Below are 23281 nucleotides of genomic sequence, written 5' to 3' on the forward strand. Positions count from 1 at the left end.
TATTCTTCCCACCGCGAGTCACGTCGAGCGCGGCAACCGTTACACAAAAATAATCCATATAGCATGAATTAGTATTCACGCGCGATGGCTTAGCGTATTTCATGTATAACTTTGGTGTTTCTTTACCGATTTTTATGATTCTTTTTTTATTAAATAGGTAATAATGTTAACTTTCTTATTAGGGATGAGTGATGAGTGTTATAAATATAAGAGTAGACAAATATAATTAGAAAGCTCCGAACTGCTAAGCTATCGGGAGTTACACGTGTTATTGTGAGTCAACCATAAAAGATAGACATATATATACTGTTGTGTTTTTATAGATAATTTTAAGTAAAACATTTCCGTCATACATGATTTCTATGTAGCTTTAACCATTAAGGCTGTACACGCGACGGAAGCTTAAAAAACTGAGTAACTTCTCCCGTTTTCTCAACATTTCTCTTCACTGCTCTGCTCCTATTGATCGTAGCGTAATGAAAAGTATTCTATAACCTGCCCAGGAGTATGTAGAATAATTGTACCAAGTTTCGTTATAATCCGTCCAGTAGTTTTTGTTTCTATAAAGAACATACAGACAGACAGACAGACAGACAGACAGACAGACAGACAGACAGACAAAAATTTTACTGATTGCATTTTTGGCATCAGTATCGATCACTTGTCACCCCCTGATAGTTATTTTGGAAATATATTTCATGTACAGAATTGACCTCTCTACAGATTTATTATAAGTATAGATGATCGGACTGCTATAGCAACTATTCTCTAGGTAAGTGATTTTGGTAAGGGGTTAGACGATACCTATTACTATTATAAGTTCTTTTCTATAAACACAATTAATACCATTTGAATTCTTAAACGTAATATTAGTGATAAGATTATTTTTTTAACAGTACCTATGTAATCTAATAATTGTATCTAATAAAAACAAACGAGAAATCAAACGTGTTTTTTTTACTTTTATTTAAACTAACATAATTAATTTCTTAGCATAAATACATTGATGAAAATAAAAGTGTTTTATATTTATTTATATCTAGTGAGTTTATAGTTTGAGGTTATGTCTGCAACGTTTTGAATTTTGACATCAACGAAAGCATAGCTCCAATGCTGTCGCCGTTATAATATAAATTTCCAAGTATATTATGAGCTAGGTACCTGCATATTACAGACTCAGACATGCCCTGCAATTAATAACGAGCCGACGCACGTGTCGCTGATGTTGCAGACTTGTAATTTACTGCAGACATCCGGCGTTTGACGCGAAAATCGGAAGCGTACCTTAAACTCGCTCCGGCCATGCGGCTGCACTGTCCGTTCTAAAATCCCGGCTGCAAAAAAGCATCGGACTGAAAACCTTCCACCGTGGTCCTGTCACTCGATTTCTCCTCTCGTCTTTTTCATGTAACCGAGCGGTACTATTTCATACGTGGCACTGTTTAAGCCCTCAGATTTTCTCCGGCAACGAGCGATCGCTTTGCTCTTTTTTCTCGTTTCTCGACGCGCCGCTGACCGTTATAATCGCAAAATATAAACCCAAAGAAGCTACCTTTGACATTTTAAGGGTAAAACGTTTCATTTCCACACGTACTCGCCTTATTGCCGGCTGGTTTCTAAATTCGTTTATGGGATTTTGTTAGCAATATATTTTAAGTAAAGCCTAGCTATTGCACATTAATCTGGACTTTGAATTATTATGAGAGTGGTGATCTTATCCCAAGGAGATGATAAAAAAGAAGATACTTAGAAGTGAAAAAAGTTCATAATCATCATCATCATGTCAGCCGATGGACCTCCACTTCAGGACATAGGCCCTTTGTAGGGACTTCCAAACATCACGATACTGAGCTACCTGCATCCAGCGAATACCTAGGACTCGCTTGATGTCGTCAGTCCACCTGGTGGGGGGTCGACCAACACCGCGCTTTCTTGTTTGGGGTCGTCATTCCAGCACCTTGGGACCCCAACGAAGTAAACTAGTTCGTAAAAAGTTATTTTTATCTAATCTACATATTTTTTTTGAACGAATTTCTTTTAGCAGTACAGTGAACTTGGAAAAATTGTCACGTAGCGCAAAATAATCGAACAAAGTATCACAGATTAACTGGGAGTATTAGAAGGTTGATTTATTTAGTCACTACAGTGTATTTTAATTGTTTTTCACTACATACTTCACGAACCAATTTTTAACGAATCTTTTTTAACGAAAAATGTCTTCTGAAAGTTGACTCAACATGACGAACACGTGTTATGTATAAAATAGAGAAAGGTACGTATTAATAGGTCATGTGAAAGGTCTATGTGTACAATTTATAGTAGAGCGTCAATGTAAAAAAAGTACTGTACAATGTACACTGTACAGTTGTACACCAGTGAACTCTAACAGACGTGAAATGATAACAATACAAACAAACAAAAAATAATGAAAAACGTCAAAAAAATCAGGTATTCTTTTCACAAAAGCAGATACAACCGTAATGAATAAGCGTTCTAACAAAATTTCTAAAAGTATCACAATGAATGCAGGACTCGTAGGCATCCAGGACTGCGTAATTACGAACCAAGCGTGAGAGAATAATTTAAAAGATTTTGCCCAAGAGGACTGCATTATTACAATATCAGAGAAACGGCTTTACGGCGTCATTCATACATTCTTAATTATTTAATTATCTTTTGAGTGCGCCACGGAATAACCCAGCTGCAGAAAATACGGTATAATTTGATTAAATTGGATTTTCACTCTGGAGAATATTCATTTTTATAACGATATTGTAATTAGGTATGAAAGCTGAAAGTAACGAGTTGTACTTGCTCGTACCTACTGAGTATTACATATGGCACAGGAATCTTTAACAAATTTCGAACTCACAGAAGTCAAGATAGTCATTGTCGACCATGAAGCGTCACGCAAGCAATTTTGTTAACGCGGTAAAATGACCACGAAAGTATAGAGAGCAAGCAGAAAAATCATAAAACCCCAGATGGTGGCGCTAAAGCGATTAAGCGGGTCGATGATAAATTTTAACGAGTTATTTTAATGGAAGCGATCGCAGTCAGTGGCTAGCCTGCAGCCTGTGCCGATAGAAAAATAAAACGAAGCACCAAAAGACTGCTCCGTTCGTGATTGCGAGGCTTTTTATATTAAGATACTTTTAGAAGTTTGATGATAACGACTTTCACATTAAACAATTTGAGCTTAAATTCTTTGTAGCAGGAAAATTTTAAGTGAATTTTTGCCTTCTTTTATTTTTTCTATAATATGTTGCCTAATTATCCATGCTTAGATATTGTTTATCTGTTGTTTGAATTGTTAGTGTCTAATATAAGACTGTGACTTCCCATGAGACAATAAGTAATAAATTATCAATGATTACTTGACATTTATAAATTTTATTTACCATCCATTTACTAATCCGTATTCAAGAAAACAAATCCATTTTTTTATTCTTTACAAGTTAGTCCTTGATTACAATCTCACCTGATGGTAAGTGATGATGCAATCTAAGATGGAAGCGGGCTAACTTGTTAGGAGGAGGATCCACACCCCTTTCGGTTTCTACACGACATCGTACCAGAAAGCTAAATCGCTTGGCGATACGTCTTTGTCGGTAGGGTGGTAATTAACTAGGCCGAAGCTTCCCACCAGCCAGACCTGGACCAATTAAGAAAACCTCAATCGACCCAGCCGGGGATCGAACCCAGGACGTCCGTCTTGTAAATCCACCGCGCATACCACTGCGCCACAGAGGCCGTCAAAAATTCCAATTCTAATAGTTCTAATTCTAACATTATAAACTCCTAAGATTTCTTAATTAGTGAGGAATTGAAATGGTAAGCAGAATGTGATTAGTTTATTCATATAGACAATGTTGTTATATTTGTAAACTACACTCCACGTAGTAAAAATCTTTTGCAATCATCAAAACTGATTTTGTTAAAAATTTAAGCTATTCTGATTCCCCTGCTAGTACGAACGTGAAATGTTGGCCTAGAATACAAACATTGCGCGCCAAGTTAACAGATTTTCGTGAACATAGTCGTATATCGTATTTTTCATGCATGTAACATAAAAAACTGGTCAAAACGGAAGCAACGCAAAATTGACAGCGAAATATCGATATCATACGAATGTGACATTTTGATATGGGAACCATTTGCGTGATTACAATCGACGCAGTGGCGCACCCTCCTTGGTCGACCTCCCCCTTCCTACAACTTCCCTTGCGATAAAGATTGACATTGGGTTTTAACTTTCAAATTATCTTAAGTCGTACGTTGAAGAACAAACTAAAAGGTACCTTAACCCTATCGTATTATATACTATAATCGCTAAACTATTTGCAAATTTTAGCGTGTCATCGCAAGAAAAGATTACAGGAGAAAGCACATTAGTCGGATATCACTGGTGGTTGAAAAAGAGCATGTCGCGTTATGGACGATGCCTTCGACGTAAAGTCGATTACGTTAAATTTTGTATTAAGTAAACATTCAATATCGACTTCTTCCATAGTTTCGAATGCTATTGTTGGAATAATAATGTTTGCTTAAGGGTACTGCAAACTTTGATGTTAGACAATGTAATAAGGCGAATACACGAGTATTAAACATTGCGGATTCGGTGATAAGTATATATAACTAAATAATCGATTACGCTCCCAAATATTTTTTCCAGCGGGTGGTATTTTTAACCCCCTTCGCAAAAAGAGGGGTGTTATAAGTTTGACGTGCCTGTCTGTCAGTCTATCTGTGGCATCATAGCTCTCGAACGAATGAAGCGATTTCAATTTAGTTTTTTTTTTTATATTAAAGGTGACTTACGGACGAGTGATCTTGCTTGATGAAAATCAGTTGAGCCGTTTAAAAGTTGTGGGGGGCGAAAGTGGGGAAGAACAACTGAATATCTGCAAATACACTCGAATGGAGTCTCAAATGAAAGCGCACTGAAAAAGAATTTTGATGACTTGATCGAGAGTGTAATTAATAATTTCATGACATTTATTTTTCGAAAATAATAATAATGATCATTTTTAAGTACGTATGCAAATGATAAGTGTCATAGTCGATTACAATTAAAATTACACATTACCTACTTTAATAGAAAGGTTAATGGTAGAATCGTGGTAGAAGGAGTATTGCATAATGTCCATTGTAACAATGAGTAGGATTACTATCGGGTATCCTGTGTCGATTCAGTTGCACCTAAGCGTTCGCACACGGTACAAATGGATTCATTGATCTTGTACCGGTACCGTGTATGGTCAGTATTTCATCTAAGCACGCTATAAATCGGATATATTATATCTGTAACATTCATTTTATTATAGGAGACAATTTATTTTTACGCAATATAACATTGTCTTTCAATATGCGGTTGGTGTGAGGTCAGTTGCGTTTGGATGTTAGTAGCCAATTATTGAGTTTTGAAGTCAAACTCAAGTACAAAAATCTTTTTTATAATAATAATAATGTTTAAGAATAATTAAAAATACGCATCAACTGGATATTGATTATGAATTTATAAAATGTTTTAAATTTAGTTTTGCAAAATTGTAATATAAATACAAGTAGGTATTACTATTAAAATTATTAAAAAGTAACTGTAATTCTTACATCGGTAAGAATTACAGTTATTTTTTCTGTATGGTTCATATTTCATGAAAGAATATTTTTATTATTTACCTTACGTTTTAAAATAATAACCTCACCACGTTATTTACAAGTCAATAAAAATATTCACCTTTTTACGTATGAAAATTCCGCAAGCGTAATCTCAATAAAATAATAACGTACCAACGATTAAAGTTCATCTTTTTCATGATTTAAAAATTACATAACGTCACAGTATATAACTTTAATCATTAAAACGTGCAGGTAAATAATATATTAAACCATGCAAACTATAAGTCTCATTAATTCGTTCTACGAAACATTAATACAATAATGGGCCGCTTTCGCTGTGTACATACAATTTCAATCAGCGAGTGTTTTGTTCAAGTCCCGATAATTAACAATAGTTACCGCGCAGGGTAGGCAAGTACAAGAAAGTTTAATGACGCACTCAGGAAACTGTAACTGAATTTATTTACCGACGCAAGTGTCTGCGTCAAGTGGCACCGCATCATTTGCTGTTCAGTCAACGCGGTCTAACTCCCCTAATTGGAACAAATTTGGCTGCAGGTGCAATACTTGAGTTGGCTCAAGATTAGAAGCAGGCTATTGCAGCATATTCCCAGCTATTCCGTCTAAAATATGTGATGTGCAACGCGCGAGTTGCGGCCCGATAGCGCCTTGCTCCATTCCGCTCCGCCGGCGTCGTCACCCACGGGTGCGCTTCGACTAACTAGAATTAAATTAAGAACAATATTTACCCTCTACGTCTGTGATATATGATATGGCACATTTAAGCCAAAGCAACGTTTGGTGACGACTTGCGCGTCCATTTCCTTTAGATCGACTCACCAGGTATATTTAGACGCCTTTATTTGATCTGTAAGTTATTTCTTGTTCTTGTAATTTAATGACAAGTTAGAGCCCTATACTGTTATCTCACCTAATGTTAAGTGACGATGAAGTTTATGATGACCAACAACCAACCATACGTGCGCAGTTTCTACGCGAAATTGTACTGGAGCTTTAAGCCACTTGGCGGTACGTCTTTAAATGATCTAACTGGTAACAATTTGGAATTGGAAGTTTATCACTCTCCATCGCCGATGCTTATAAAAACCATTAAATTATTATTAATGGAGTAGGTATAGGATTAATTTTCCGATTTTGTTAAATTGATATGTATATTATTATTATCATTGATTATTGTTTTGTATTTTATTTACTATTTTTTTTTTCTTTTATGTTATTTTTATTGTAGTTTGTAAATTGTGTCTCACCAGTAATTTTGTTAGTAATTATATAAAATTATAATGTATATTTATAGCCTGGGAAAACAAATTGGGCAACTGTAATGCCTTCCCGGTTATAGTTTAAGTAAATAAATAAATATCCACAGCCAAACCTGAGTCAATTTAAAAAAATATAAAATCGTAAACTGACCCGTACTGGGACTCGAATCCAGGACCTCTCTGTCGGGAACAGCAATACCAACTATGCCAGATGTCGTGAAAAGTTATAATCAAACAAAAACACGTGGTGATTATACAGTGACACAACAAATCTTTTTAATTGCACCAGCTTTCCATTTAATAAAGAAATATGCAAACAAACTGCGACACGATCGGAAAACACTTGACACAGATTGTTTATAAAGTAGGGTTTGTTTTTACGCCCGCGGAGACATGCCGTAATGAAACCTCACTGGGGAGGCTCTGCAAACGTCATTACTGGGGCACGCATAAATATGCAAGGCAGGTAACGCGCGTTTTCATGCGACGTCGCAAGAATTTTATCGCTCGTTTAATTCCGTGTGAAAAAAGTGGTCAAGTTTGTGTCACGTGTTCGTGTGTTCCTTTGCATATATTATAAAAAATTAAAAAAAAAATCAACCGACTTCAAAAACATTCAAAATTCAAAATTCATTTATTTCAAGTAGGCTCAGTTTACAAGCACTTTTGATACGTCAGTTGACTATTTGTAAAGATTCTAGCACCGGTTCGGAAGGCAGATTATGCTGAGAAGAAACCGGCAGGAAACTCAACAGAAGCTCTTTTAGAAAAAAATTATACAATATTATAATAAACAGTTGAAGACAACATTACAATTTTAAAGTTTTACTTCCTGTGTGAAGGTGGAAGCTGATCCAACGGTCTCCAAGCATCTTTATCATTAAGGAACTCATCGATGGTGTAGTAACCTCGACTAAGCAAATGTTTTTTAACACCTAGCTTATAGCTATGCATTGGCATGTCCATCACAGTCTTGGGGATATAATATGTTATCAGTTTATCCTTTCAATCAAAAAATAGGTTCTGGCGTTTTCGGTAATCGGTTAATATACTTACATATTAGAAAAAGGAAATAATAGATCCCGACGAATTCATTGAGAAGGCTACTCCTTTTTTTGGAGTCGGTTAAAAATTTGTAGAATTTTAATTTTATTTCTAAAGAAAACTAGCTATCGCCGCCGTTTTAAAAGTTATTTTTATTGCACTGCGGCACATTTTTTTTAATAAAATATACCTTATAGTTATTTTATGTACCCAAGATAATGCGTATGCGTTTAATGATGATGATCAGTTTAGTAGTTAACGTTATATAGAGTAACAAACATAATCATACAAATTTTTCTAATTCATTAGTATCGATAAAGATAAGCTCCAGATATCGATAAAGTTTTTTATTTTATTTTTTATTTATTAAAAAATAAAATAACCCATTGGTTTTTTATTTTATTTTTATTTGTTTATTATTCTACAAAATACGTATTTAAATTAAGCTTAACCATGATGCAACACAAACCACATTTATTTTTACTGTGCACTGGTTTATTACATAGACAATAATAAAAAAAAAACAATCAAAAAGAGAAAAGAAAAAAGAAGAATCATAAGTGAACAATTAAATGGCATATAGTTTATGTAAATATTTTCTTTAAATTTGAATTTAAATAAACTCTTAAGTAACAATAAATAGTCCATACAAGTATATCCATGCTAGATAGCTCCTAAATTCTAACCCAGTCTAGTACTCTGACAAGACAAGGTGGCCAAAACGCTGGCAGGGTTACACGCCTTGAATGGCTAGGATTATATACTGGCCAATGTAACTGCCAGATTTCCGGTCACCTGTGGACTCAATAAGACCGGATGACAAATTGTCGTTCGCTTTTCGTTCCACAGACTCTGTATCTTCAACAATTAAATTTTTTTAATATTTATTTTGTTATCTAAGTATTGCAATGCATGCTTCAACAATAAAGTAAAATGTATAATTTCTCAGTATCGTGATGTTTGGAAGTCCCTACAAAAGGCCTATGTCCTGCAGTGGACGTCCATCGGCTGATATGATGATGATGATGATGCTTGCATGAAATTCTCGATATAGAAAATGATATTTTTAAACAATCATTTAAGCGCATTTCTTATTTAGTTTTTAAAAGAAATCCTACTAAATATTATAAGCGCGAAAGTTTTTATGGATGTTTGTTACTCTTTAACGTCGCAACCACCGATTTTGTTGATATTTGGCATGGAAATAGATTTTACTCTGGATTAAAACAAAGGGTACTTTTCATCCCGGAAAGATTCGATGGTTCCTGAGGGATTTGTGAAAAACTAAATTTCACGCGGACAAAATCGCGGGCTTCCGCTAGTATTTTTATAAACTGAACCCTAGAGACAAGACAGATCGTTAATAAATTAATCCATGTACTAAGGAACTCTAAAAATGAGATTCTTTTCGGGAGTAACGCGAGACGAACGATCGCGTGGGAACCGACACACTGCCCCGCTTGGGCCTAAGCTCACCTAAGTGCAGCCGAAGGAAATTTCCATCACTTTGGGGGATATTACTTTCTGTTAAATAGGGGTAAAGAAAGTACAAACGGAAAGGGTGAAAATGTAACTGCACGTAATATTATAGGATAGATTTTCTGTTACTTAACGCTTTACTTAGCTATCACACCTTAAAAATTACTTATTAACAAACTATACTTAACTGCTGAACTCGTGTCTCCTCTCAGAATGGGATTTTAGGGATTAGGTCTTAGTCTACCACGCCACATGTGTGTTAGCAGACTTCACACACGTAGAGAATTAAGAAAGTTCTCAGTTTTTCCTTCACCGTTTGAGACACGTGATATTTAATTTCTTAAAATGTACATAACTGAAAAGTTGGAGGTGCATGCCCCGGAGCGGATTCAAACCTACACCCTCCGAAACGAAGGCAGAGGCCATATCCACACTATCACGGCCCTAATAATGGCCCAAAATTTGGCCCTCGTTGAATGTTCGTAAAATATTAGCTGAATCTTCGCTTTAAAGAGCCAGGTATAACCTCTGTACAAAAAAAATGAGCCAACTCTTCTGTCTCCAGTCAATACAATTTGCCGCGGTAAATAATTTCGAAAAAAAATTTTCGCACTACAACTCAAAAGGAAGGTTAGAAAGTCATACTTGTGCCACATAACGTTTTCAGATTTATCTTTTGCATCTTTGCAATCTTTGCGTCTTATGACAAGGATCAACGTGTCAACCCAAGTAGCGTTCCACATTAAGGCCCGCAGATAGCAAAATACATGAATAGAATAAGATACATAATATTGGATAAATCTCACTCAGCGATGCTGGTGACAACACCACTGACGGGAGTCTGCGGGCAGTGATCTCATGAGACGAAGATTACAACGTTTTGTCCTGCGTCCGAGATCTAGACTTAAATGTTTATAATACAAGGAAGTAGTAATGCTGGAAATGTCTGGCTTTTTTGGCGTTTAATGTTGTTTTGGCGACAAGGTTTCACCACCTTCTGTTTAGAGTTTGATACCTTATTCACAAGTTTTGGTTTAGTCATTTGACTTAAAGTAAGAAAGTGACAAACCTTACTAGTTTGACTATCTCACACTTATCAGAATGTGGTGAAACTAGACTTTAGTAAAAGGCATAAACGACATCTATCATTTGGTCACAGTTAGCAATGCTCTTGCGATTCCTGGATTTGAGACTCCCAGGTAAACTTAGGATGCTATTTATTAGTCTACAAGGTTTTGGTTAAATCTACGACCTTACAGGCAGAAGTATTACAATTATTGATTGAAATCACCACAAAAAGGACTTAGTGAATGTTAGTTACTTAATTATTTTTATTTGACAATTACAGATACATCATCAATTGATACACAAAATAAAATTACCATGTTTCAATTTTATTATTATTTGTTTTATAATGGAGACAAAATATATATTTTTTGTAAAGTAAATTTGGCGTCAGGCAGTTCAACAACTGTTGTATTATTCATCCAAGTGCATTAATGCAGTATTGTCTAACAAATGACTAAGTTGGAGCAACTTATCCAGCAAGTATTCCTGATCTATGCCCAGAAGTGCGGGCAGACATCCGGCGCAGATATTTGCAGTCAAAACAGACTTAGGGCGCTTCGTGCACTCTGCGCATGTCACTCCGTTTCTGTATTATTTATTAACTCCAACGAGCTTCCGATGCTACTTTATTCCATTGTGCAACTGTATCCACGCCGGGTTCTGATGTCCGAGTCCGGGAAGTTTGCCCCGACTGACACGACTGCGGAAAACTTTCCGTGCATAGAATGAATACGCCTGTCAGCCAAATGTAAACATGGGAGGCTTGATATATTCCACAATTCGTAAAATCTCCAATGCTTTGAAACCGTTTAAATCTACTTAAAATATACTGCAATAAGTTACCGGGGAAGTTTTGCAAAGTTTTCTGAAATTCTCCTACAAATGCACTTGATATTAAATGTAAAACCGGCACAAACGAAATTTGTCTACGTTTGCGAGGTCGGAGATGTTATTGGGAGACCCCGTGGTAGTAAAGGACTCTATATTAAGCATTCCTGTCCCCCAATCTCTTCAGGTGGGCGCGGGACATACACTCAACTTGAACTTATTATTTTGGGGTCGCATGCAAAGCGTTTGTTTTTCTCCGCTCTCTAATATACATATATTTCATCCTTTTATTAAATTTCGTAAATGGTTGTTATTTTTTTATACACTGAATATCATATAGTATAAAATCATATAGATCTGTCACCGTTAGGTTTTTCTTATAAAAATGATTTTGTGGACTACAATTTAAGTTTGTGTCTCAAAAAACCTTATTACTCGTAAATAACATCAGTATTTAATTAATAAACTGTTTAAACTTTAATTTATCAATGAGATATTTAGATAGATAGATATTTCTTATATTATATTGACATATTTATTTAATAGTGTTTGAAACCTCTCGTGGATAAGCAGAAGTTCAGCAGTTTTATTTCTTCGTTGATTACTTGTCAATTTACGAGACTTTTTAGCATCTTATTTACATCAGTTTATTTTGTGAATATTATTTCGATGTACCTAATCGTGCCTACCCACCAACGTAATGAACGCAAACGTCAAGTTATCTTGTGTAAGAGCCCGTTTTAAGCCCGGCTTTGAATCGTCCATCATTAATGAACTCGTTATAACGTTAATTGTTGCCACAATCGGGCGAGGCGTGGCATTAAAACGGCATTAAAAATGTACGTATAGCATTTAAAGATTCCCATTTCGCGGTAGTCGCGTGCGGCCGATTTACTAAAGCTACTGGCCCCGTGCCCGTTAAAGCAGATTACGGTCGAAAAAAAATCAACAGCTCTTGGCGTTATGAGTTAATTTTGGAAGAATAACGCGGGCGCCGGTTAGTGTTTCCCTTTATTTGGAGTTCCGGGCGCTCGTTTTGTTTGAACGGGTAATCCAGCGCAAAAACTCGTCGACTCTACATTATGTAGTGGCACCACAAATGTGTGTTTGCTATGTTGCCGGGACGTAATTGTCGAGCGATAAAAATCACTTAGTGTTTTTGTTGTAACATCTAGATTCAACCGCTAAGTGGGGAAAGTAACTTAGTAAGGATCAGATTAGATGCGCGCCACTGATGGTAACGCGAGTCGTACACATGCATGCCAACAATGTTTATTTGGCAACTGAATAATCCAACTGTGGATAATTTTCTTTTGTACACAGTTTTTTAAAGCTATTTCTTAGAAGTTTATCGCAAAATATCTTCATAAGAGTTTCGACCTCGTTATTCATGAATTGAAAAGTGCTCGATAAAATTTAAATAATCTTTTATCTGTATAGTATTAATACTATCTACGTGGAAAGCAACTTTATAAATTGTTTCAGTTATTTGTTGTATGATATAGACCGACTGATAAAAAGAGAAGAAAGAAAAGATACAAAGCATAATAGATTTTTCTACTCTCATATACACAATAAAAAAATCATTAATAATAATTAAAGTTTGTATTTTTATCAAAAAGTTTTACATTATATAGAACTATTTTATTACAATCAAGATGCTATCCATGCCCTCGTCAACAATTTTGTCAGAAAATTAATCTGTTAAAATATCCAACAACTTCAAAACATAAAAATGATAACAAAATAACGAAGTAGACGTTATAAACGAGCAAAAAAGCAGACGTACGATTTATTATTTACTTTCCGCCTTGTAAAATATGTAAATTCCAACAGTACGATGCTTATGAAAATTAAATATTTACACGTACGTGATTAAAAAAAAAAGCGACAGCTACAGTGTATGAAAGTACTCAGCCGGCGAAACCCGCATTGGGCAGTCAAGTGTAAAAAACGCTTAATTAAATTCCGATGCGTATTTCGCCGAATCACGTTCGACTTTAACGCATTTAATTTGCCATGATCATAAATTCATATTACCACCTAACACGTTCCGCGCACACTGAATTCGAAAATATGAGCTAGGTAGTCGCCGTCGTCCATGAAAATAAAATGCTTTTCAATGCATCCATTGAAGTATGTTACCGTGCAGCTGCATAAATTTGCTGTAGTACGCTATTTGAATTATTGCATAACTTGTATACACGTCTCAGAACCTGGCGCTCGCTGTGCAGACACCTTCATTTTTTCCGTTTATCGACACTTTGGTAGCGGGAATGCCGGAAATGTATTGATTTGTATCAAACTTGAGTCCAGTGACAATTTATCAAGCTTTGCAGTGATTTTAAGAAAATTACATTTACATTTATGTTGAGATTTAGTATCTACTTCAATTACTTAATTAAAAATAATTCAATTTATGGTTTATTTTTAATTGGTAGTGTGGTGTACTAAAATATAAGTACACCAATTTTTTTATACTCGTACTATTAGATAGGTTCTGTGCCTACAAAATTATCGCGTAAAGTTCCAAACGCAGCTACTCCATTGGACGAACACATGCACAATGTTATGTATTATACTAGCGGACGCTTGCGACTTTGTTCGCGTGGAATTAAATTTTTCACAGATCCCGCGGGAACCATGGATTTTTCCGGGATGAAAAGTATGCCTATGTGTTAATCCAGAGTAAAATCTATTTCCATTCAAAATTTCAGCCAAATCGCTTCAGTAGCCGCAGCGTAAAAGGGGAAAAAACATAATTACACACTTACACACAGACTTTCGCCTTTATAATTAATTAATAATTAATAATTAATGTGATTATATGTATGTGTAGTTTTTACACTTTCTGAACACACAATTGGTCATTGTATTATTTAGGTATTATTATGCTCAAGTAACTTTCGTTGTTTATTATGCGACTAAATGAAATCACGCCAGCTGAGTGACTTTGTTCGCCTCAGTTTCGACATGATACTGCCATATAGTATAAAATCATTAAAGTACACAACATTTCCAGAAGTCTTCAGAACTTCAGTGTGTCTAGTGGGAGTTTTCAATATATTCATACTGTTACTATCGCGTTGACGTAAACGCGAATTTATATGGAATTGAAACAGTTGTGCAGTAGTGCCACTAGAATGATGGCGCTGTTTCAATTCCTTAGAAATTCGCGTTTACGTTAACGCGATAGTAACAGTATCAAATTGCCATTAGGCCTTCTGTTCATACTTTTCGTCAGTGCCGAGTAGACGCTGCCGTATCGTCAAATACCTCAAATTAAATTAGTGGACACCTCAGTACAAACGGGGCAATTAATGAAATGTATTTAATTATGTAAAATAATAAATACTTTATACAAAACAATTGTATTAAGATAAATAAAGCTTATTCCTTTTGAATAATATAAAAGCAATAACTTTACAACGTCTCCTTATATCTTTTGAGAAAAAAGAATTATAAGTCATCCCGGATTGGCTTCTATACAATACAATAAAAGCTACTCGAGGAAACTATGGAAAACCGGAAGAAGGATTTTTAATTGGCTTCGAAATAATGATCTACACAAATAATATTTTCTGTTGAAAATATTTAATGGATGTTCACGACAAACATTTCCAATATTAGGACAATTTGCATGATCGATCTTAAAAGATTTTTAATCTTTAAATATATAATTTGTGGTTCTAATTAACTAAACCTTTTGATAACTATAATAATAATCTAGACGGCGAGGCTATTTATTTGATCAATGATTTCATATTCGTAAATGATAAATGAAATGAAAATGATTTCAGGGATTGAAACTTTAACTACTGAGTTAAAGGGGAGACGAAAATGAGGGAGGTCCAGATTTCAAGAAAAGGATGCTGCCTGCTGCTGTCTTTGCTTTTTTTTTAACGGATCATTTTAACCGACTTCAAAAAAGAAGAACGTTCGCAATTCAGCGCGAATATTTTTTTATGTTATTTTGTCATTTATTAACCAATTTTGAAAATAACGTTTTTGTTTGAAAGAGTTGTACTTTCAGATTATTTTATTTTCACGAAAATCAGTTTAGTAATTTTGTGTTAAAATCAAAATAACTGAAACAAGTGAACGAAATTGTCCATACTGTGGCGTTTTCGTTCACTATGCTAGGAACTAAAAATGGAAAAATAAAATATTTTTAACAAAAAAATTGAATCGACTTCAAAGACACAATTACTCTTAGAAGCGAAATATTACATCGTACTTATGTCCTTTCTAAAGTGTTGTCCAAAAACAAAATAAACTTTAAGAGCCGTTTTGGCATTGCACCGCCTTTAAACCAATCAATTTATTTTGTCTATAAATCTATTGCTCGTATCAACTATTGCTACAACTACTACGTACTACGCCAGTCCAGGTATTGCGACAATCGAAAGAATAGCAAAACAATTGAAATATTATTTATTCATAAGGAAATTCCTCAAAGTGATGCCAGATTTTATTCAATACATTATGATATGGTTTTTATCAGAGATTTTAACGTAAAGTAATGACGTATCCGGTTATTAATTACCAAGTAACTCTGCATTTTGCAACAGCCGGACTGTAAAGTATAAAAGTACATCACGTTTTTTAACACTGCCAATATGAAACCACGTAAAATATCGAAACTTTCCCCGGGTAAAGGAAAATTTTAATTTTTCGCAAAATTCCGTCGCTACATATTTTAAAAGTCGACATGATTTATTAATGTCGGATCGTAAATGCCATTTAGCTGTGATGGGAAGTATTTGTGTCACATTCAGGATACGTCAACGCTCTTTTATCGTCCTATCTAATATCGTTTTCTATTACGCCATCGCTCTAGGATAAAAAGAAATAACGACCACACATTTTCCCCCGAACGGCCACTTTAAGGCTTTTGAAACCTTAAAGATATTATAGACATGAAATAAGAATAATAATTATTAAGCTGCATATTGCTAATTTATTTATTTTCTTAGCTTATTTACTATTTTTAGCTTAGGTAAGTTAGTTTCATGTTAGTAATGTTTAGCTAAATAAGTTTGTATATATTTAAAAAAAATACTATAAAGGTTAATATACACGAGTAGCAACTGCTGCCGACGACTGCTTTTGACTGCCGTTGACTGCCGCCGAGACGTCGCTGACTGCAGTCGACTGCAGTCGTCGGTAAGAAATGCTGCTCGTGGAAATGAACACTTACTTACTTATTATATTAATACTGTCATACATTAGTACCTTTAATGTCAGCCACTGACGATCAAGTAATCTCACATGCTTGCAGCGCTAACGGTTTGACGTTCGATCCATCCGTCCGTTGGTTATAAAGATTAGCTTCCATAGGGAGTGTTAGGGTATGTTTAGTATATAGAGTGATATAGGGACAGAGAAAGCGACTTTTTATAATATGTAGTGATGTTAGTGATTATATTATTATTTCTATTGCATCTATTAGACAGTTTAATTTCAATAGATCCATGATTAACAACGTATAAATAGTTAATATGGCAGTCAAAAATACACAAAAGAAAATGTTATTAGGGAGAAATAAGTTCATAATTCATTTATAGCTAATAGTTAAAGTAAATAAAAGTTCTTATACGATAACTTAAGTGTATTCGCCCGGAGCGATTTCCAGTCGATATGTGTTTGGAACAAAGTTGATAGGAAAACTGAAGTTCCAGTATTTCTTAATAAAATATAAATGGGAAAAGTTTGTATTTAAAGGATGGATTATGTTGAGGTAACGATAATAAAACGAAATTGTGAGATAGATAATGCGATAGAATATTAATTGAAAAACAATTTATTTTTGTCTGGAATCAGATTGTACAGCGTGGATATGCATCAATTTTATACTATTGACTGTAGGAATAAGTGGATTTTATACGGATAACTATCGCCTATAAAAGTGCATTTTATGGGTGCTTTCCCTAGTGCCTATTTCCGCGAATCTGAAGCAGAGGTGTTAAGCTAAATTGAGTACTAAGTAGCCAAGTTGTTAGCGATCCTGCCTTCTACACCGAAGGCCGTAAGATCAATTAATACAAATGAAAAATATTTGTGTGATGAGATTTCAAGTGTCTGAGTGGCTGTTTATTCATCAGTCAGCGTAGCTTCTGTTATGGTTACTAAAGATACTGTTACACATGCTCTAAAATAGCATGCTAAAAACGTGCTATTAAGTATGCTCCATACTAGCATGCTTATCATCAGTAAACATTTGCTAGCAATACGCATGCTATTTTTAAGTATGCTCCTGAATAAGCATGTTTAAAGCAGACATTCCAATTAAACATGCTAATTTGTATCTATCGCTCTCTGTCTATAGTATACAGAATAACAATGCTGATCGACTAGCATACTCAATAAGCAAACCTGCTCAGACGCGTTAAAAGCACACCCCGTTTCACCCACGCAGCAAGAAGCATGCTCATAAATCGCACGACCGTTGATTCCTGAGCAAGCTCGAAGTAAGCATGCTCATTATTAGCAATTTTGCGATACACATGCTAATAAGTAGTAACTGCTCAATAGTAGCATGAATTGATTTTTACAAACCTAGAGTCACTTAACCACAAACGTACTCAAAGTTTCATAATAGCAAATAGATAATCATTTATTCCCACAAGCCAATATAAACAAAGCACTATTTTCCGCGTTCGTTTTATGTAAATTGAGTAAAATGCTCTTCTCGCTCGATTTGCGAGGCTTCGGCTAATCTTCCACCAGTCGACTACAATTTAATCAAAGTAAACAACGACAGTGGTGTAATTTGTCTAGATTATTTCGCGGCGAGCTGTGGAAATCGCCTTTTTATCTATCCCTACGTACAATATACGAGACGTAATAATAACGTACTCGAGAGCTCGTAATGTGTCTCGGATCCCGAGATGAGTATGATTGTATCTACATAAATGACTAGACATTTGATAAATAATAATACTCTTTTATTAAACTGCTCTAGCGGTCCTGTGGTTAGGCTTTGTGACTTCGGATCATTAGGTCTAAGGCTATTAGTATTTAGATAGTTAGTCTTGGATTGGGTTGAAGACAAAAGTCTTCGAACAGTGCGTGTTGCCTATTAAGTGTTATATATACGTGTTCCAAGACTTGGTCGCTAACTGTGGGCCTCATAAGAAGGCTCAGAGTCACTCAGCAGCCGATGGAACGAGCTATGTTAGGAGTATCTCTGCGTGATCTAATCAGGAGGAGATCCGCAGAGAACCAAAGTCACCGACATAGCTCAACGAGTTGCGAAGCTGAAGTTGCAATGGGCGAGGGCATAGTTCAAAGAGCCGATGGACGTTGGGGTCCCAAAGTGCTGGAATGGCGACCCCGCATTAGTTAGCGCGATGTTGGTCGACCCCCCACCAGGTGGACTGACGACATCATAGGTCCAGCGATTCGCTGGATGCAGGTGGCTTAGAATCGTGATGTTTGGAAGTCCCTACAAAAGGCCTATGTCCGGCAGTGTACGCCCATCGGCTGATATGACGATAATGATGATGGGTTGAGCTTTGAAATATTGAGTAGCAGTAGTCCACCACGCTGGCCCAATGCGGATTGACAGACTTCACACACACAGAGAACTAAGAAAATTCTCTGGTATGCAGGTTTCTTCACGAAGTTTTTCTTTTACCGTTTGAGAAAAATGCACACAACTGAAAAGTTGGAGGTGCATGCCCCGGACCGGATTCGAACCCACACCCTCCAGAATCGGAGGCAGCCAAATCACAGCCGAGTATTAAATATTCTCTTGATACTCGGCTGTTTTATTGTTGTATACTCGGATGATATATTATATCATGTAGAAAACGAAATGGGTCTGGATTTTCATCCTTACGTCTAACCAGTTAGCCCGCTTCTATCTTGGATTGCATCATCATTTACCATCAGGTGAGATTGCAGTCAAGTATATACATACATGCATAGCTATAAAAAAGAGGTCAAAGGTTCGATTCTTTGGGTATATTAAGGGTATATTTTCTTAATTAGTTAGTAGTAGTAACGACCGACAAAGTTTAGGTTGCCAGAAACCAGTTTTGGACTTTACATCTATTTAATTATACCTTTTATTGTTTACCTTGTTTATTAAGCCCTAAAGTTGGTTTCTTTCAAAATATTTACATGTTCCATTATTAAAAAGCGCAAACGTACAGCGAAATGCATAAAAAAAATTTAGTTTTTACGTTATTTGAAACTTTTCATTACTCAAAACGGCATACATTTCAGGCTATTGCAATATTTTCAGCTCATAGAAATAACTGTTTCATCCAATAATAAAACACTTGCACCAGTTTGACCTATTCGTCGGTTTCCGTGCTACATTTGAAACTAAGATAAATGGACAATGAATTCAATAAAATAAAGCATAGCCCGTACAATAAATTGGCCATTTAGATCGCTCTTAATTGAACTTTAAATGCGTGATAAAGGCAAAATTACAAGGTTTTATCATTTTAAATGCTTTGTTTATTTAATGACTACATAAATTGTATTGTAATATATTTTTTTATACAACAAAAATTGGCCTTTTTAAAGGAGGTTGGCGAAAGTGGGAGTTACAGTCTGAATTGTCGTACACACATACATTTGTATTGATTAAAACTATTATTTTGTAAGATGCTTGTAAAAAAATATTGAGATTTTACAGAACGAAAATCAAAAGAAAAAAAATGCATTTTATTAACAAAAAAGTCGTTTGCAAAAACGACTTGTCGTATTTTCAGTTGTATGTCAGCGGTGGTGTTTTTCACATTTGTGTATAAATAAGGTACCTACTAATTTAAGGTATATCTTTTTTCCCTGCTTTTTAAGACTGTTTCACTTATCACTTCCATTCACTTACCATTCACTTTTCTCTTAGTTTAATCACGATAAACAACTATTAATAGGTTTCCATTATGCACGCTACTTCTATCAGCTAGTCCCAAAATACATGCAATCTCGCCATTCTCCTTTATTATTTACAAGTTAACCCTTGACTACAATCTCACCTGATGGTAAGCGATGATGCAATCTAAGATGGAATCGTGCTAACTTGTTAGGAGGAGGAGGAAACCCACACCCCTTTCGGTTTTTACACGACGTCGTACCGGAACGCTAAATCGCTTGGCGGTAAGTCTTTGTCGGGTGGTAACTAGCCACGGCCAAAGCTTCTCACCAGCCACACCTGGACTAATTAAGAAAACCTCAATCGGTCCAGCCGGTTATAAAACCAAGGACGTCCGTGTGGTAAGTCCACTGCGCCACGGAGGCCGTCAAAATTTTTTTTTGTTGTATAAAAAAAAATATATTTTTTTTTTATACAACAAAAATCGGTGTTTTTAAATTTATATTGTTACCAAACTGTTTTTAAATAGAAAAAAACAATAATTATAACATACTTCTAATTCTAACTCGCAATTGTCATTTTTATTATTTTTTCTGGTTAGACTTAAAAAATGTTTATACCTTACATCTCTTACGTAAACATTCTAAAATCTTGATAGAAAAACATAAGGCGGCCGTGATTTTACGCTTTATGATGGCTGCAGAGGCCATTTGCCCGAGGACACAGAATTTATGACATTCTGAATGTGACAATAAACTCTCAAGAAATCAGGAACTTATTCCCTGCAGTCATAACGCTTAGAAATTGAGACATGCCTTTGAGATGTTTAATTTTATATGACATGTGCACAATCATCTTATACGGCTCCTAGTTTATATATTGTGTCGCTGTGAGACTTCTTGTATTAAATATTACTTACTAGCTGACGCCGTGCGGTTTCACCCGCGTGGTTCTCATTATACGGGGATAATATATAGCCTATAGCCTTCCTCGATAAATCTAACACTGAACGAATTTTTCAAATCGGACCATTAGTTCCTGAGATTAGCGCCTTCAATCAAACAAACAAACAAACTCTTCAGCTTTATAATATTAGTATAGATTTTTTATACATAACTATCAGATACATCTGACTTTGTCGACAAGAAAATTTTTAATTATATCATCCTACTTTAATTATCGTCACACATCAACAAATAAATATACACATAGCCGTGACAAATTATATACCTAAACCTTCCGCATAACTCAATCTATCTATTAGTAGAATCCTCATGGAAAATCCGAATAGTAGTTTTCTAATTTATTACAAACAGTTAGACAGACAGACGCAGCAGAGGACTTTGTTTTTAGGGTTCCGTAGACCACAAGGACCCTTATTTGATTTGTATAGATAGCATGAGCACTACGTAGGTTGTATATAAAGGTAAGTAATTTATATTCTCTTTGAATAATCGCTATAAAATATTTAACAGAAGGGGATGTTATATTGCGAAAGATCATTAAATGATATAATATGAGTTATAAATATACAAATAAATTTATAAAATAAAAAATAAATAAAATAAAATAATATGTCGAGCCATATTATTTACATACATTTTTTAAATTTTCATATTTAATCAAAATTATCAAATATATTGAGCAATATTTGTAAACTTTGATAGGCGATTTATATATGATCAGTTTTTGTTTAAACAAGCTTATGTTTAAACTGGTAACGTACTTATTTCATTTAGATTTGTTTCACATTTTTTGTTAGAACAAATTAGAATCATTTTAGTTCTATGAGTAACGTTCAACGTTTTGCGTAAGATTAATGCTCAAACAATAAATCCATAACAGTGTGAATTAAAAACATATTTTTGACGATATTATGAAATTTGATAATAAATAAATATTAAATAATATTAAAGAAAACTTATTTTAACTTAGCAAAAGATTTTGTATTAAGCGAAACAAGATATGAAAAGTTCGTACCTTTTTACCATCTAATTCGTGTGTTGCTTGCGCTAAAACTTTGTCTACGCTGGCTGGGTCGCCGAATGTGATAAACCCGAAGCCCCTGTAACAAAAAGAAATTTCAATCTTACCTTATACCTCATACAATTATTATACAGTACAGCTTATGTTACTATGGGCCTCATAAGAAGGCTCAGAGTCACACAGCGGGCGATGGAACGAGTTAAGAGTATCTCTGCGTGATCGAATCAGAAATGAGGAGATCCGCAGAAGAACCAAAGTCACGGATATAGGTCAGCGAGTTGCAAAGCTGTTGGCAATGGGCGGGGCACATAGTTCAAAGAGCCGATGGACGTTGGGGTCCCAAAGTACTGGAATGGCGACCCCGCACTAGAAAGCGCAGTGTTGGTTGACCCCCCACCAGGTGGACTGACAACATCAAGCGTGTCGCAGGTATTCGCTAGATGCAGGTGGCCCAGTATCGTAATGTTTGGAAGTCCCTACTAAAAGGCCTATGTCCTGTAGTGGACGTCCATTGGCTGATATGATGATGATGATGACAGCTTATGAGGTTTATCTAAACATCTCTATCTAACACTAGGCTACGACTTTTTATGCTTGAAATTCTGTTTGACACAAATCCCGCGGGAACCATGTTTTTTTGATAGAAACATAAGTAGCTTACATGTTAATGCAGAGTTAAATCTATTTCCATTCCAAATTTCAGCCAAATCGCTTCAGTAGTAGCGGCATTAAAGAGTAACAAACATCCAAGCAAACAACCATCCATACAAACTTTCGCGTTTATAATATCAGTAGGATTTATAAATAGTCACATTTTGGGATTAGAGTCTCTACGAAGGCCTGCTTATGTCCAGCGATGGACTTCGACAGCGATGATGATTGTGACTTTTAAAAACGGAAAAATAACAAAATGGATACATCGGTAAATAAAAATATTTATAACTATACAACCCATAGCGAATTACGGACAAAAAATGCATTTCGTAAACTTTTTATTTAGTAGAGTTTCAATTTTAAAAACTTTTTCACTCGATACAAAAGACGTGGAAGGTCTTTATAGGCTTAAAAAATGAAAACTGGCATCAAAGTAAAAACTTTAAACAAGTAAATTGAATAATAACAGCGATTTTCAGTAAGTCGA

At 35.2% G+C, this 23281-nt stretch overlaps 1 protein-coding gene across 1 annotated transcript in view; it reads right to left on the reverse strand.

Moving 5' to 3' along the window:
* Nucleotides 1-23281, reverse strand: part of LOC112046921 (uncharacterized) — a gene marked incomplete in the record, with an annotated part of 744411 nt that overhangs the window by 341800 nt on the left and 379330 nt on the right. The window contains 1 exon segment of the mRNA XM_052881817.1: nt 22135-22219. Within this exon segment, the coding sequence (XP_052737777.1) occupies nt 22135-22219 (85 nt within the window).

The sequence above is a fragment of the Bicyclus anynana genome, chromosome 5 (assembly GCF_947172395.1).
Source record: "Bicyclus anynana chromosome 5, ilBicAnyn1.1, whole genome shotgun sequence".
Taxonomy (NCBI): Eukaryota; Metazoa; Arthropoda; class Insecta; order Lepidoptera; family Nymphalidae; genus Bicyclus; species Bicyclus anynana.